The following is an 18,120-nucleotide window of genomic DNA, read 5'->3' as shown; positions in this document are numbered from 1 at the left end:
TTCAATACAGCTTGTCAGGTCTAATCTTTACAGTAGATGAAAGAGGAATTCACAAACTAGTGAGTTTTATTTGGAATACAATTTAAAGGTTTATATCAGTAATTTTATATCACTTTTCCACTTCAGAGAAGTGTTTGTTTTAGCCAATAATGCTATTACTTAGTGAATCCTCAAATTCAGCTTCCATGAAAATTAAAATATTACATTCAACCAATAACTTCATTCTGACGAGGCCTAGGTGTCAAATTCAAGTCAGATTTTGCAGTTAATTTAGCATTTACCAAAAGTTGAAATTACATTTTCCACACAGGACCCAAAAAAAGGGGGAAAAAACAAGATATGTGAGAAGAGAAATACTTTTCCGCAACACTTTTTAACAAAGAAGCATTAAAATTATATAATATTTACAATTTTTAAAAATGAATTCCGAGTATGTTTAAAAAGTGTAAATGTAGAGTGTTTCCAACATGTTTTAGCTGCAGAATAATTTGAAGAGTGTCCATATATTTGCTATTAAGAGTCTAAACGTCCACTTCTTCCTGTGTAAGACCAAATGAAGACAGAGGAGCAAAGTGTAGCTTTTACAGTTTTTATTGTTGCTGGAGGCTCTAATACAATATGAATCATAAGCTTTACAAAAGACAAAACCAAAAAAAAGAAAAGAAAAAAAGAACAAAAGATTCCCCTCCAAAATGGAAACAAATGTTTCCTCTGAGACATAAAGACAAACTGTGACCCCCCAACAAAAATCAGAAGATGCAGAGAGAAGAAGAGTAGAGGGGGAAGAAACTGTGATGTTTGTCTGTGTGCATGTTTGGGGCGGGGTGTTGTGTCCAGGGTGATTATAAGAGTCCATCCCCATGCTCCCACACAGGCTCACATGCATGCAGAAAGAGGAAAACAAAGTCAAAACCTGGATGTGCAGAAAGAAAGGACGCCCTCATGTTTACATCCCTTGGAAGGCCGATAGATATATGTGGACAGTTATACTCTATACAAATATATCGGGGAGGGAGTCGTAGACAAAACAGGTGCAGGAGATAAATCCGATGAGTAAAACGAAACCGCCGCCAAGCCTACAGCAACTACAGCTCAGTCTGTGTCCGAGTCCAGAGTCGCTCCTGTTTTCTTTAAACCAGGGATAATTACTACACACTGTAGGATTATCATTAACCGTGGTAATACTATCAACAACATGGGAGACGGAGAGAAACGGAGCGAGAACAAATGGCTTAATGGCAGATGAAACGTAAGACGGAGGGGAAAAAAAAAAAAAAACATACAAAGCAAAGCATTTTTTCCTTTTTTGTTTTCAACAAATAAAAAGAGTGCAGCACTGAAACGGGTACGGAGGGAGAGACAGAAAGAAAAGACGGCAGAGATGAGGTGGAGAGATGGAGAGGGAGAAGAGGAGAACCGACAGTAGCTTCTCTAGCCGTTATGTTTGTTTTTGAGGGCCTTCACTAAGTCGGCCTTCAGAGCCTCCTTCTGTTGCTTGTCAGCCTGACTCTGAACGTTCCTGTGCAAAGAGAGAGGGAGAGAGAGAGAGAGGGTCAGCGCTAAAACATCACATCTACATATGAGACTGAAGATGAGAGGGACGCACTCATCCTGACAGGTCAGAGGAGAAAACAGGTTAATAATGATCAATTACTCATCCAGAGGGAGGATTGGGACGTGCAGAGCATCTCTGACAGGCAGGAATATCAAAGTTTTTGCTTTAATTTGATTTATTTCAACCATTTTTACAGACTTTAGAAGAATGACAGCACATGTTCACTGAATTTCAAACTAGGGAAGCGCTGATCCACTTCTTTCACTTCTGATACCGTTTCAGATAAATGATGTTTGGTATCGGTCGATACCGATCCGATACAGAAAAACAGAGATGAATAATTGACTTTACTGTTCATAAACACGGATATAAATATAGTGAATTACTAATTTATTTGATAACTCTGCATCAGTACAGCACACTGAAATACACCAATAGCTTCACAAGCTCAAACCTGTCAAAACAGCTTTAATTTCTTCAGTCTGTGCAATTAGGAGAAAAATAGCCAATATAACAACAAAAGGTGGCTACCTGGGTCAAACATATAAAAATAAACTGCATTCTTCACACTTGATCTATATTTATTTTAAATGTTGGGACTGATACAGATATTAATATCAGATCGGTGCATCTCTACGTCAGATCTGAGAATCGGATTCAGAAGATTGAATTTGTTGTGAATTTTCTTCACACGATATCAAAACTTTACGTTCGGGGTTAAATTTATTCATACACTCCCTGTAGGACGGAGTCAAGAATCCTCTGGAAAGACATCAGAAAAACATCTAAACTTAATACTTTTGTTGGCAACTATATCAATTACAGAAAAATACCTTAGTTTTTTTCATATTTTATGATAACGCTGTCACTTTTTAGGAGATTTAACATCACAACTACAAATATACATCAAATTCCCAACAGGCCAGCAGAATTTGCTTGTATGTCACTTGAAATATAATTTGCAGCCTTAATAAATCATTCAAACATTCCTTTGAGATTGTGATATTGCACAAATAAATACAGTTGCCTGTGAACTGCAGCTCCAAATTAAATTCAAACTTGTGCATCACATTCTTGTTTTTAAACATGTTGGTTATATCTGCAAAAAGAAGCATTAAAATGCATCAACTAAAGCTGAACATGGAGATGTTATCCATGAGTGCATGTAAACATGTGACCCCAACAGTTAAAACTGCGAAAACTTAAAACTGTTAGCGTAAATATGCTACAGGCAAACCTGTGTGTAAAATTTGACCATTATTTGTAAATCGCTGTTGCAATTCTTTAATTTCAGCTTCTCAAACGTCGGGTCGTAAAGGTCGGGTTTGTTCATTGTGGTTAAAAAAAACAAAACAACCTCATTGGGACAACAAGCTGGTGAACCACAGAGGACAATTAATTAAAATCATCAGCCTGGTTAGTGTGTTAACGCAAAGGTAAACAAACCTTCACAACATGCCTCACAAATGTTTCTAACTCTGAATGCTGGACATGCAAGTCTGTCCTAAAGCAAGAGATTAAAAAACAGATGCTTAATTAAATAGATTTTCTTCCACAGATGAACATGAAGTCTGATTTTATAGACGGCTCTTTGCAGAGGTCCTGAAAATATCACTCAAGTAAGAGTAGAACTACGTCAACATATTTTTACTCAAGTAAAAGTAAAAAGTAACCATCCAAGAGTAAAAAGTAGCTGATAGAGGCAACTCAATGACTGAGTAACTTTTCAAATTAATATTTAAAAATTACTAATCAGAGGGTCCAAAATATAAAGTTAATTTAAATTCAATTCAAAAATACTTTATTGATCCCAAAGGGAAATTAAATGTTGTTGGATCTCACTGATTCAGATTCTTCAAAGAGTTATTGTAGATGGGGATGTAGCAGTCTGTATTACAGCGAATCTGAAGAAGCTTCTGACTGAAGACACTTTGTCTCCCAAGTGGAAATTAATTTCCCAAAGTGTTCTGAGTTGAAGTTTATGTTTTTTAATCTCAAAACGGGATTCAGAAGATTGAATTTGTTTTGAATTTTCTTCAGACGAGGTCAAAACTTTACGTTCAGGGTCGAATTTATTCATACACTCCCTGTAGGACGGAGTAAAGAATGCTCTGGCAAGTCAGGGCTGCAGGACGTCGGAAAAATGGCAAGTATGTTAATTAAAAAAAAAAAAAAAAGGTTTTGTAATTGTAGTTACTTAAAAAAACAGTTTCTTTCAATATAAAACTTATGAAACTTTAACAAAACCTGCAGGTGTGAGTTTGTCCGGTGAAGTTTTGGTTAAAACATGTTTGCTTTTCATTCAGTGGTATTTAGCGATACTTCATAAAAAAATTACTCAAGTAAAAGTGAATAATGCAGCGTAGTAAAAATACTCCTAAAAGTACATATTTAAAAAACATTACTCAAGTAAATGTAATTGAGTAAATGTAAGTCTGGTTTCTGTTCTGATGTTTATTCTTGTACCATCCTGAGGGAAAAGGTGTGGCAGTTTTCTAACTGGTTGTTGGTACCGCTGTGACTTCAGCTCAGGCCTCAGGTTATTTTCACACAGAAACACTCGGCCATGCCAGGTGTACCTCTGACCCTAGTCAATGAAGATCTGACGCTGAGTGAGGACCTGTGACAGCTCCCTCTGGAGCTGCCGGTACTTTTGATTATCGGGCAAAGATTCGATAGATCTGGAGCACAGAGGAGAGGCAGCAGGAGGAGAGAGGAGAGGTGACACGTGAGAGACATGGAAACAGAAACAGCTCTGGTGGAAGAGACAGAAATATGAGAATTGAAGAGACAGGAGTTCAGCAGCTCAGAGGTTAACTCACTGTGGGGGTGATTCAATAAGCTGCTGAGTGAAAACGGTACAAATAAACATGAGGACCGCTCTGAGGTGTTTCCGTACCTTAGGCCGTTAACGATATCCTTGGTCTTCCCAAAGTAGATTTCATTCAGTGTGGAGCGAATCTTGTTCTCCATGTCCTGAAACAACATAATTATTACCATCTTTAAAAATGCTTTATTTACTTTAACTGGACATTTTCAGGTGAAGGTGACACAAATGTGTAGCATAGTGTAAGAAATCTACTAGTGCCAAAGATTTTCTGCAAAAGGTCATTTCAGTTTTTAAAATGATGGCCTATTTTTGTGTGCATAACTTGTAAAACTGTATTTTATGCCATTTTGGTAATAAATCTGCGTCTTCCCTGAACAAGCTCAGTGTTTAGATTAAATCCTTGTTATTTTACTGTACAGCTCCACCATGTTCACAACTAGATCAAACATATGGAGTGGCTTTTTATTTCATAAAGACTGTGCCCTCTTCTTATTTTCTTTAAACTTTAGTTTCATATTGACAAACATTTTTGCTTCTCTCTCAAGCAAGTTTAGAAAATCTGACAAACTCAGATGATATTCCTAAGTAGAGCGCTTAAAAGAAAAATAAATGCACTGACTTCAACAAGGCGGCCGATGTTGGCGATATGAGGTGAGGACTCTCCGACTGTCTCGTCTTTCTCCATCTGTGAAAAAGATTTAAAGAGTGTTTTAATTCCTGGTCAGGATGGATAAACGGTCAGCAGTGCTCCTCCACCGAGCAGCGTTGTACCTGTCTTGTAAGGCTGCCTCCCAGGTTCATGGTGCCAGAGCCGGTCTTGGTTGTCTGGAGCCACAGCATGACGGTGGAGGTGAGTTTGTAGTGAGCAGTGCGACCGCTAGACTTCTCCTGCTCACAGGATGAACAAGCAGCTCGTTAGAAAACATGGCAGCAACCAACTTTGCAAACATTCACTGCTGCTGGGGGACGTAAAATAAATCCCAAGAAGAGTTCAATAGGAAACCAGATAATCATAGCAATAAGGGATGGACAATAAATCAGTAAGAATGTAGACAGGGGTAGACATAGACACGTAATCAGTATTAATAAATACATTTGATAGAATTTTCAATATATAAAATATTCACTGAGCGCCCGATGTAGAACCACGTTGCATTCTGGGAAAAGAGGAAAGACTTTAGCCATTCGACCTCTTAGAGCAAAGTTGGTGGAATCAACTGACTCAATCACTCTTTGGTTACCTAGCAACTCACTAATTCTTTGGTTACCTAGCACCAGCCTGTTGCTAGGTAACCAGCAGCAGTTTAAAGTTTTGCCACTGTGCTTCTTAACTGCTTAAAGTTAAATAAAAAACTGTGAAAACTGTGAATAAAACTGGAGGTCATGCCACCAGCTTGGCAGTAATTCAGATATTGATAACAAAAAAAAAATCAATAATTATCAATAGACTGATATGAAACTCTTATATCGTGATACATTTTTCAGTCAAAATGGCCAAACTTAATAGAAATAATGATATCAGTTGTTTCCTTTTCTGTGTTTTCTGTCAGATACTTGAGCGTCTTAGCCAATACTATTTAAATCAGGTGTGAGAACATAAATAACTCAATGGCAAAACTTGATTTCAGTCTGTACAGCCAGAAAACAAGGTTAGAAATCAGCCAAAAACTTCCAACTAGTTGTTTCTTTAAAAGGTTCAACATATATTTAAATGCTTTTAAGCTTATCATGGAAAAGAGTTCAAATAATTTTAGCAGATACCTGGATTTTGGTAAAAATATACCTCTAAACCCTCATTTCAAGGTGAAAAATGAAGCCAAGTTAACTATGAACAAAGTTTGAAAACGTCAGCGTTATCTCACCTGCACCTCCACCACATGAATGGAGTCCCAGCATCCTTTAATCTTCTTGGATCCATCGCCGGCCTTTTTGATGAGAATAACTCCAGCGAAGCCATGATCCAAGTCCCAGAGATACACAGAGGACACGCCACCCTCAAAGTACCTGAACATTACAGGTAGATAATGCCACGGTCACAAGGGGGCAGCACTGATCTGTACGTACAAACCTCCAGTCCGACACTCACAGGTCCCTGTACTGATCGAAGGCGTTGTTTGCTTCCACTTCAAGTTTCCTCAACCGAGCTGAAGGCATTGCACCATCTTCAATGGGAGGTTCATACTTATTACTCCACGGGGATCTGATGATTGAGAAATTACACTAATTCAGTGTTAAGTCTCAAAACAGATTTCAAACCTCTAAATACCAAATAATACCAAATTAAAGGTGAGACTACAAGCACGTATAAAGGCCTGCGAGTGAATTTATAGAACTGTAGGGGAAAATAAAACATCTCCAGTCAGTCGATTGCTGCTGCAGGAGCAGCACGAACAAAAAATCTGCTATGCAAAGAGGAATCCAGGCTATTTTTAGCCATGCTAATGTAGCTGTTGCTGCTGTGCTTTGCTCTGCTGCAACAGGAAAAGGAACTACTGCCTAACAGCGAAACTTGGCATAAGAACATGATGCATCGGCCTGCTGCATCAACGCTGGAGAGCTGGTTGACTCTGCTGCACCAAACCTCTGTTCCCCTTCAAGCTTGGTTGCTAACAATGCTAATCATGAAACGACTCATGACAGGGGAACTACTTTCCGACATATTTCTGTTTAATTTGAAGGAGGAACAGAGACAGAGTTAGCTGGAGATCATTTTTGGTTGGAGTGGATTTATTTTGTGTTATTTTCATAAGTCATAACAAATAAGGTGCATTCTACCCTGCAAAAAACAAAAATCACCTGCACTTGGTTGTACTCATGCTCGTGATCGCCATGCTTGGATTTTAGAAAATTAAAAGCCCTGAACAAAAGCTACATAATATTAAAGTATTAACATGATAAACTATTCTAATTGATGTAATAATTGTTTGCTAAAATATTCCAAGAGTCCTGAAGACACACTCTACATGCTAATGCTACACTCAGGCTGCTGGATGATGTAAATTCCGACTTCCCAGTCGGAGAAATCAGCCATCCCAAGCCAGTTTTCCCACTGGGAAACTGGGATCAACTGTGACTTCCCCCCAGTTATGACTTGTAAGACAGACTTTGCATTTCAAAATGGCTTCTCTTTCCGTCAACAGAGGTGGAAATGTTTATTTTACAAGACAAACAAGTAGAAGCGTCTAAAATCAATGTTGCATGTAGCGCCTGCAGCTCTAAAGTGAACAAATTAAAAGTGTTGTTTACTTATGGAAAGCAGAGCTTAAAATTATGTTTGTATGAGTTTTTGCAAACAATGTTTATGGGTGTCGCCATGTTGAAATTCAGACTTCTTAACTAGAACGTCGTTATTGAGTCTGGCTGCTTCGTGTTCCCACTCCCCAGGAAACTGGACCGCTGCTCTTACATCACCAGGCCTGACAAAATTCAAACCGACGTGAAATATTGTGGCGTTTCATATGAGGCGGTATCGTCACGCCAACACCAGATAATATTTGGATAAATTTTCCGTCTCAGGTAATTAATTTCAATGATGTACTGCACCTGTAGGAGTCGCCATCTCGATTGTAATCACAGAGCAGATAGTCTTTCCCCACCACTTTGTCACGGGCGATCTTCAGGGGCTGGTCCACTGAGGAGAGGAGGTCCTCGCACAGACTGGGCACCTACAGCCAAACAGACAACGGCTTTAGTTGAGACTCTGGTACTGATAGCAGGATTACAGGATTTTCTCAGGGTATAGAAACAGAAAAGCAAAACATGGCATTTGGGTTATTTGATACTTTTAAACTCTAATCACATTCCAGCTTCACCCAGATGAGGTAGAATAAAGTATAATTGGGAAATATAATATCTAAAGGAGAAAGGGGTACAAATTAGTTCTCACAGACTGACATGGAGTACCCCCCTCCTTCACGCTCTTGCATCAGAGCACAGACACAAAGGCAGCCCTGTTATCCTGCAAAAGCCCCCATACCCACAAACAGACACTCTCCCACATAAACGCACCTGGCAGCCCAGACTGACCAAGAGCACAGAAACGAGTCTGAACTGGGAATATAGTGTGGAGGGTAAAGAAACGCAGGACCAGAGGGGAGAAGATGAGAGATATGGGACAAACAGGAACAGGAGAAGAGATTTTAGCTGGCAAGATAAAGTTTCAGCGGTGGGCAGAGCCAAGAAGAAGTTGGCAGCGGAGGTGATTGACAGCTGTGATAATGATCACTAATAACCGGACATAGTGGTCACTCGTTAAGAAAAGAGCAGGTGGTCATGGGGTGACAGGTTAGAGGGGAGGAGGTGGGATCTGGCTGAAAAGAAACGGATGGAAAGCCTGGAGGAAAAGTGTTGTTTGATTCACATCTAAGTTAAATGTAATTTATGATGTAACTACTGTTAAAATCAACAAAGAAAATCTAAATTACTGCTATATTAGCTGCAAAAGTAAAACCGTTCATTGAGAAATCATGTTGATGAGCAGACATGATCATCGTTGCGTGGAATAAATAAAACACAGGGAATTTAAAGGCATACAGGAATCCCTGCAAAGACCAAAGGAAAGTACTGACCAGGTCGATGAGGTCACTGAGGTTCTTCTCGATCTGCTGAGGAGGCAGACGCCTCATCAGGTCCAGAGCACAGTCCAACTGTTGATCGTTCTGAAACACAGAGACGTCAAACACTTAAAACTCAAACCTGATTGAAGAGTCAACACAGCATTTCTTTAAACAAACAAAAACAAATGGGGTTTCTGGACATCACAGAATCTACTTTTAACATTATCCCAGAAAATAAAGCTTCTAAAACCTGAGACACCCAGACCAATCTGCCCTGGGTGGAGAGCCAGACTGTCAATATCAACAACTTTGACTGAATGTGCCATTTAACACTGCAGAACCTCATTCCACAACATCACATTACGCCTCTCCACGTTAGGGACTTAATACGTACAAACTCAGATCATAAACACATAAATTGTTAAGTCATTTAGACAAACTGAGCCAAAATGCAGAAGTAAAGTCCACGTCCACAGGCAATAACGCCAAATGGCAGCCAACCTAAAACACACAACTCGTCATCAGCGTGTGTGAGAACTTCAATAAAGTCAGGAGCTCAGGCTTAGCAGGAACATTTGTGTGTGTGAAACATGATGCCGATACGGCATCATGTGGTAACTGCACTAGTAGCAGTTACCACACAGAAGCTGTTGTTCCAGTCCAAACAAACATCAAACTGGGAAGGTTACAATCGTCCTTTACAAGGAGATCAAATTTGATATTTTACTGCAGGAAATATCAGTGGAAAATATTAAAACAGTCGGTGAATCTTCTTCTCAGGAGTGGACGTCCCAGAAAGTTGACGCCAACGCTAGGAATGCAGTGTTGCAAATGATTAGGATCGTTACAGCGGCAGCACAAGGACACAAGAAATCTGAGAAAAAAAAACAAACCACGGACATTTCATTCATCCATCCATCCATCCATCTTCTTCCGCTTATCCGGGATCGGGTCGAGGGGGCAGCAGCTTCAGAAGGGAGGCCCAGACTTCCCTTCATTCAGACAAAACCAAAGAGCTGACCCGATCCAAAGCTCCACATTGGGTGAAGATTTAAACATTTCACATCAAGACTGCAGTCTGTCAATCACAAACTAAAATTCATTTAAATACTAACTGCAACTCAAACAAAAGATTGGACAAAGGTGTAGATGACTGATAAGGTCATTCAGAATGCCATTACATTAATGGATTAAAAAGATACAGAGGTAGCCTTTATTGTTTTTGTTACATGAATGACGGCAGTATGAAATATGCTGAGAAACCTGCAAAGCCCAAATTTCTAATATTTAATATTTAAACATGGAGGTTTAGTTACTTAACATGGTTGTTTATACAGCTGACGTCACAAAAAATGCACCAAGGTTTTTTTTCCTTTTTCATTTATCCTACCATTTATGCACAGTATTCATTATATATTTAAAAAGTTATTTTAAAAAAATCAATTCCATCCACTTCACCTTCAATAAGCACATTAACCTATGAACTCACTCACCCAGATTCTCCTGAGCTTACTCACAAAGCCATCATGTTGTCTTCCTGCAAGTGGAAAAACTACCTACTAAAAATAGTAGTTGTAAGAATAAATTAATAAAATAAATGGCGCCTTTTTGAAATTAAAAGTTGTGACTGATTGCCTTCCTTTACTCAGATCTTGTGTCACACCTCTTACAGTTTTGATTACAGAGAATTAGCACTATTTTTTGGCAGCATGACACTAATAGTAAATAAGTGCTGCTTCCCCTCCACCACCTGTTGCTGTGCACCAGGGTGGTCACAATACTAAAACCTTAAACTCAACGACTAGGAGAGAAATACTGTATTTCCAATGCTGACTGCTGCAACATTTTTGAAGAAACACGGTTCTTTCTAGCTAAAAGCAAAACTTGCATTTAATTACAATATTTCTACTTCTTAATCAATAATTAGGTTTGGATATGTATAAGTAGGAAGCGCATCTCAGACCAACAGAACACCGTCACTTTTCATGACCCTAAAGCTAATTTAACCAGATAGCGTTAGCTTGTGTCGTCCAGGAGATCCACTTGTTCTGGAGATTCAGGAGCTGTACTGATATTTTTAAGTGACTCTCAAACATCAGCCTCATACTGATGCGTTTTTATTCTATATTTATTGCTTGACATATGTAATAATTTTATGTTTTAGCGAAAAAAAAAACCCCTAATGTTTTCCCTCTAAATAATAAGAATAATTCATGTTTAAGATAAAGTTTTGTTTTAATGCACAACATTGATAGATCAAACTGTGTCTCATGTTAAAATTAATCAGATAAATGTGTTCTGCATTACAGATAGCACCAACGGTATGGGAAACATTTTATTTTTCAAGGAAATTAAATAATTTCATAAAGATGCAATACACAGTAATTAACAGCCATCAGATGGATGAGTCACTCTCTTTCATATCCGTTAGCATATTTTGAATTGCTTTGTATTTAAAGCTCTATAATCCGTCAGCTCCACAAACAAAAACAAAGCATGTAATGACCAGTCTTGCAACAGTCTGTACATTAAATGCACAATCTGACTGTGCAGGAAATCGTTATGCCTCTGCAGGAACAATCGGTAACAGACTCCACATCTCAAGTTCAGCCTGAGGAGCCTCATGACTTCCCATGTGAGCGTTTGGTAAAGGACAAAAGGAGCAGCAAACATGTCACAGTTAAGTTACAAAATGAACACAAATCACAACAAGGCTTCTATGTCAAAATTCTGGCAGAAATAGGCCATTAGATGTTTAATCTTTTGCGCTATTTGACAGGAATGTGTGAGGGAAAAATTTGTTCTTCACCAGAGTCAATTTTTAGATTTACTAGTCAGTCAGTAACTGAAAGTCCAATATTTTTCCAGTAAATGAACCACAGACAAGCATCACCAACACAGACATGAAGAATTTCCAGTGTGGAAGGCATCCATTTTTATTATAGGGAGTTTATAATGAATTCTAAGAAAGCACAGAGATGCAAGAAACCATTTAAAAGGAAGCAAATCTCTGCAACATGTTGAGACACGACTCTGTAACTCAGAGAGTTTCAACAGGTAACAGGAAGGTCGGACATATTCCAGCAAGGTTGCTGTTTTTATGCTTTTGAGCTCTTACTCTGCGTCGATTATGGAGCAGGCAGGTTTAGGAAATGTTGCCACAGTTTGTGGAAATCTTAGAGTCAAGAACCCAAATTCTGGAGACGACACACAGAGGAGGTTGTTTCTATAATGACAGCTGTGCCAATACGAGACTGTCAACACTGTTCACAACTCAACTCTGGGATAATTTTGACCCTTAAGGAACTCCATATTTCTACAGCAAATGTTCCCCCACAGAGAGACGAGGATGCCTCAGTCCTTAAGGTAAATATTTAATGACTGCTCACAGCAGGAAGGTTAGTAAAACCAAATTTGAATGTGTTTATGTTTTATGTTAAAGCTCTTCTTATATTAATCATATTTTCTATGTGTAGGTCAACGTTTTACAAAAAAAGAAGATGGAAAATCACACAGGAACTTTTGAATTGTACACTCCTTTGTTTGCATGGAGCATTTTAGACGTCTCATTACCCTGGTCCTCAGGGCATGTCCTGCATGTTTTAGGCATTCCCCTGCTGCCACCCACATGACATAAATGAATAGATAGTGAACAGGCTCCTGTAAAACCTGACAGGATGCAGAGGAGGCAATGCAATCATCTGAGTCTGATGGACTGAAGCAGACAGGGCAGTGGACCCCAAAGACCTGGCCCGGGACCCCTGCACTGCTCAGGCATGAACAAGCAGAGGAAGAGGAAAATGTTCTGAGGTCAAACACAAGAAGAAGTTCACAAAAAGTACAACAGGTTTGCACAAAAGCACTAGTTCACATCTCAAACGGACGAGAAATGCATTATTACTGCTGATTGCCAACTTATAAGGCCGATAAGATACTGGTTAAATCATCTGGGAAGATAACATATAGTTTAATGAAAGGCTATATCTAACTTTTGAAGAATAACTTTTTAATGAGTGATTTGTTTTATTGTGTGTGTTTTCCCAGAGGACGTTAGTTTAGGTGAGAAAGAGCGATGTGCGCCGTGGAAACCTTAGCTGCTCTGCTGGCCTAGTGTTTATCATGAGCCAAAACGTAAATTAAGCTGCTGAGAGCTCACTGACAGGGTGTGGCTACAACATGTTTAGCACGTTCAACAAACGGCTCTGCATGTCTAAAAGCACATATTAACCCGAGGTTCATCGCCTTTCCTTTGCTTATTAAGTTAACTCATTTTTCCAACCGAGATAGGCAACTAATAGGATAACTTAACCTGTTTGGCACATATAAGACAGGCAGGAAGTTATAAAATCCCACCGATAAAGTGCTTGTTTAACTGTATATCATCTTATCTTTGACAGATGTGGAAGACAAATGGCGAATCTAAAAGTGTTTAAACAGGACCGCTTCTATACAGTGTCTGGATATTGATAATGTAGTGGGCAGGAATAGAATCTGAACTAGAGACAGAGTAAAAAACTGAAGGTTAAGCAGCAAACGCTCAATAATACATAGACAGAAAGGAAGAAGAAGAAAAAAAAAAAAACGTTGATCGATCCGATGAACGGAAGCCAAAACATTAAAACCACTTCTAATTTCTTCATGTTTGCTTTGACAGCAGTCAGATTGCTTCTATTCCTTTAAAGTGGTTTGATCAACACTTATCCAGGCTTTCTGAAGATCTTTCAATGTTTTTTCCTTAAAACTGATTATTTCTGCAGTTTCTGTGCATTAACTGTAATTTTGTAGCACTTTTTATGCTGATAACTGTAAAGCAAATGCTTTGTAGAGGTTAAAAACTGATGGGCCAGCATAAAAAGGCACAAAAATAAACAAATGAAACAATTTAATTGTATGAGGAGACATAGCTAGTTTTGTGTGAGAATTAAAAACATTTAAAAAAAATCTTAAAATGAATATAATTCTTGCTAAAACTTTCAACTAGCTCTTGTACCCAACCATGTCAGTACACATAGTTTAGGTGTCTGAAGATAAAGATGATGCTCTAGGTCAAAATAACTTGATGAACATTATATGAATGTTATGCCTTTAAGAAAAATATTTAATTGTAGAACCTTATTTGCTTGAATGACTGGGAGAGCAGAGTCAAGTAGCTTAAATTAAAAAAACCAGACTGAAAGTTAGTTTTAGAAAGTGGTCAAGGAAGACCTTGAGAAAACCTGCAGGTGGAAAAACCAGCAAGTTGTGGCAGCCTGACAGTAAAATACAAAGAAATCAGAGGTGACTTTTGTATGCATGTGTAACTTGTCAGTTAAATTTGCTTTGCTGAGTTAATTATAACACAGCTTAAAGCAGCCAGACTAAACCTTTTTACCTTCTGTACATCAGCAGCTTCTGTATCTACAGTGACAGCCTTTATCTGCTGCAGCAGCAGCTTTATGAAATGAGAAATGTAAAAGGGCAAGCAAATAAGCTACAGCTGAATGAAGACCTTAGTGACTGCTACAAAGCACAGAGCAGATGCAGGTCTGAACTTAACCCCAGGGGAGCTTTCTCTCCCCAAACACACAGTGAGCAGCAGGTCATGAGATCGCAGGGCCGAGTGGACCGGCCAGGGCATGAAACTGTGGGGAATGTGTGGGAGGATGCACTCCAAACTGGAACAGCAGACAGACAAAACTTGTTTTTTATCATGACTTACAGGTTTACACTCTGTGCGACAAACATTTTCCTCTGTTGTCAAAATTAATACCGGAATAAAATTCGACTTGAGCAAAATTGTCCCTCTGGTCTTGAGGCAACAGAAATAGTTATATGTGAGGAACAGGATCCATTTATGAAACTTTGCATTAATCAACAATCACCACTACACATGTTTATTTCACCTTCTGTACTTGTAAAAGTTGTAAAACTAACATAATCCAGCACTATAATCTAATCCAAGAAAGGAATCCAAGGTGGAGTATATAAACACTCTCTTTAAACCGAACCCTGAGTTCAACAGGTTCCCACGCAATGCCTCTTCTCTACAGTCACCTGCTGCCCATCTTCTCCAAAATCTCTTTCACCTGATGAGACGGCCTGTTTCAGACAGCAGCTGCATTCCTCAGCAGTGCTTTCCTGGTGTAAACACCGCTCAGACTAGCAGACAACCCCCTGAGGTCAAGGTGGAGCAGGATGGATGAGGTGAGACCAAGGAGAGAGGGCGACACTGGAGAAACTCCAGCTGCGCTCTCCTCTTACACACAGGAGTGTTTAGTTTGCATGGATGTACAAGAGATGTGCTACTTCTACGTAAACCAAGTGGGTTTAACATGAAGGACAAAAAAAAAAAAAAAAGCTGGATTACAGCAGATTTGATTTTTTACAACTTCTTTCATTGAGGTTTTAAAAGGAAACCAAACTGAATTAAATGATACTAAATAATAATAAAAAAATAGCCAGTGTGTTAACTCGCATATGGAAAACCTTTTATTTTACATATCGCTGATGTGGAACACACCACAGTACTGTGGATGAATGTGGTCTATTTAAAGTCCGATGTGACTGGCTGGAAATAAAAGGATTAGCTGGAATTCTGATAAAGAGTGAGTTTTTAGTTACCGTCTTATTTAGAAAGACCAGACAGAAAAACAGAGCACTGCTGGGTAAAAATTACAGAACAGCTAACCTTTTAAATCAGGAAATACAAGATGGACCACCTTTCTCTTTCTGTGCAGTTTGAAACAAATAGACAATAAATATAGCATCAAATAAATCTGAACAAAATTTTCTATTAAATTAAATGTAGAATTTAAGACCATTTTATATGACTTAATGGTCATAAAATGAGATAAACAGATTAAATTATTTATTAATTGCCCCCAAAGCTTCTTATACATAAAGAAAAAACATGTACTGCAGGCTATTAATAGATGTGTTTAAGTCCACAACCTTTTTGATTTGTATTAAAGAAAAAACATCTAAACGTAAAAGTCACTGACAGAGTTGTACGCATAGACAGAAAATTGTGTGAGTCCATTTAATGGATACATAAAAAAAAATCGTATGTTTAAGCTTTTAATTGCCTTCATGTGAAACAGTCCAGGGAAAACTGACCAACTCTAATCTCTAGTAGAATGACTGATGCAGTTTTTACATGTTTACAAAAGGAAAAACTGTAAATAATTAAATGTCCCATTAAAATTTGTCTGTAATTAGTTTGTTGGTCTTTACTTGAAGTTCCATTTGCTTGGATGTCATCAGGTACATTGATAAATATAATTCTTGATTATCCTTATAATTACTGTATAACTGAATTTTGATTAATCTGATCAGATTCTCAATAAATCCAAGAGACCACTTGTTTCTTTTTTTTAAATATAACTCACAATATTTAATGGGAAAGTCTAGAATTCATTGTTCAGTGTTGGCTTTTAATCAATTTAAGGGTATTAACTTAAATAATGTATGCCAATATTACTAATGCTGTTTATTTGCAACAGGCCAACAGTTAGATTTGTTATTGTAAAGGACAATGCTGCTGTAGTACAACAAGATTTTGCTGGTAATGTCTGTCATCAAGAGTCTGTTTGAATTATCATTCATTCAAAACCATATTTACAGACCTGCTTTTTTGAAAATCATGGTTTAAATTCTGACCTAATGTTTGTATACAATCAGACTCTCATAGCATCGCGCCTTGCTCTGACCTAGGCTGTCATTTTACGCTTTCCTGGTTAACCCTGAATATTATCGTTTGTAAAATTGAAGGAACATCAATGTGCCCACTTGAAAAGATACAAAAAGAGTCGATTGACTGGCGACATGTTTTAAAATGAGCGGCATTACTACAGAGAAACAAACAAAGTTACGGCGAAACTCTTAAGCCAGGGAAACCTAGCAGAGAGAGCTGCCAGCTAGTTATGGTTAAGAAAAGGAAGAGCCAGCAGTTTTATTTTAGCAGCAGGCAAACCGACGCTCGGCTATTTAAGTCTGCGTTAAAGGCTGGAGGGATTGTATGAGAGCTATATTAGGAATCTCCTCCGCTACCGTTAACAAACTTGTGTCAAATCCAAAACATCCTGTGCTAACTCTGTGCCTACGGGGCATGTAGCTTGGCTGTTAGCAGATGGCTAACTAGCAGGAAGAAACAGAATCTAGATTAGCCACAAAGCTAACTGCTCCTTATCGGTCACAGTTAAGATGCCTCCTTGAGTTATGCTCTCCGGTTCTCTCGGGTTACCAGCCAGCACATCCAGCTGGCCGGAAAGCTTCAGCACTCCAACCAGAAGCCTCTCACCCCTTCCCCGCTTCCCAGTAGCGTTAGCACGGCCCTTACCATGTCTGCGACGGTCTCTGCGGGAACGGTTTCACCAACGGCTGTACACCTTAGCTTCGCTGTGGTTATACACCTGGCTCCTCACGACTTTTATTCTTTTCGTTTTATTTGTTTTAGTTCCCCCAGTGGAAGATGTTTTATTCGCCTCTCCCTCACTGAACCCAGCCCTGTCAGCGAAATTCACTTCCTCAACCGGGCTACAGGAAGGAGGCTGCGGTGAGAAAACAGCAGGCCTCGCTTCTACCTCCGGGTCACTCGGAGCTCTGCTCACTTGCAACCAATAGCGAAGGAGCAAGAAAGGCATTGCCAAGTATGGAAAGAGAGCCGCTGAGCGACAAATATGCGGACGCAGAGGGCGGCAGATAGACGGTTACATAAAATTATGACAAAACAGTTCCCGGAGTATGTTTACATTGGGAACAAAAAGGGAGACAGGATGCTTTTCAATACACACGTTCCACCTGACAGAATCAGGAAACTTTTTAAAAAGTCTGTGTTCTGATAGTACTACAAGTGCAGTACTAAAGTGCCATGAGCATAGCTGCTGGACCAGTCTGAAATGGAAATGTCACGGGTCTGTACATGCAAGGAAACGAAACAAACAAACAGAACTGATGAAAGTCGTGATAGATCATCTAGAGCAGTGTTGTTCTCTGTTTACTGAGAAATCAGAGGTTGTGGCTTCTTCTCCACCGCATCCCTAAAATCCAATATGGCTACTGCTAAATGAAAACACCACAATCCCACTGTAATAACATTTTTTTCTTCTTTCTTCGCTATTCTTACTATTTGTTTCTAATTAAATCAGCTTTGCAATTGTAACTTCTAGTTTGTAAAGCATAATCATTGAGCACAAAGTAAT

The 18,120-nt window shown here is 38.9% G+C and overlaps 1 protein-coding gene across 3 annotated transcripts; it reads right to left on the bottom strand.

Annotated features, from left to right (window-relative positions):
- Positions 1 to 575: 575 nt before the first annotated feature.
- On the bottom strand, positions 576 to 17,530 carry capzb (capping actin protein of muscle Z-line subunit beta). Of its 3 annotated transcripts, none has more exons than XM_007541035.2 (10): positions 17,259 to 17,530; positions 8,954 to 9,043; positions 7,929 to 8,050; positions 6,472 to 6,585; positions 6,248 to 6,389; positions 5,157 to 5,273; positions 5,005 to 5,070; positions 4,455 to 4,531; positions 4,135 to 4,236; positions 1,433 to 1,519 (listed from the first exon to the last, which is right to left on the bottom strand). In XM_007541035.2, the coding sequence occupies exons 1-9, from the start codon at positions 17,259 to 17,261 to the stop codon at positions 4,143 to 4,145; spliced, it is 825 nt and encodes a 274-aa protein (XP_007541097.1). In that variant the 5' UTR covers positions 17,262 to 17,530; the 3' UTR covers positions 1,433 to 1,519; positions 4,135 to 4,142. The 3 variants fall into 3 exon arrangements, with proteins under 3 accessions (XP_007541099.1, XP_007541097.1, XP_007541098.1); XM_007541036.2 differs by having other exon boundaries at positions 4,142 to 4,236; XM_007541037.2 differs by lacking the exon at positions 4,135 to 4,236 and having other exon boundaries at positions 576 to 1,519; positions 17,259 to 17,528.
- Positions 17,531 to 18,120: the final 590 nt, after the last annotated feature.

Source organism: Poecilia formosa, unplaced genomic scaffold, assembly GCF_000485575.1.
Source record: "Poecilia formosa unplaced genomic scaffold, Poecilia_formosa-5.1.2 Scaffold582, whole genome shotgun sequence".
Classification (NCBI taxonomy): Eukaryota; Metazoa; Chordata; class Actinopteri; order Cyprinodontiformes; family Poeciliidae; genus Poecilia; species Poecilia formosa.
Note: the sequence above shows the minus strand (reverse complement) of the source record. Positions and strands in the feature narration are given on the sequence as shown.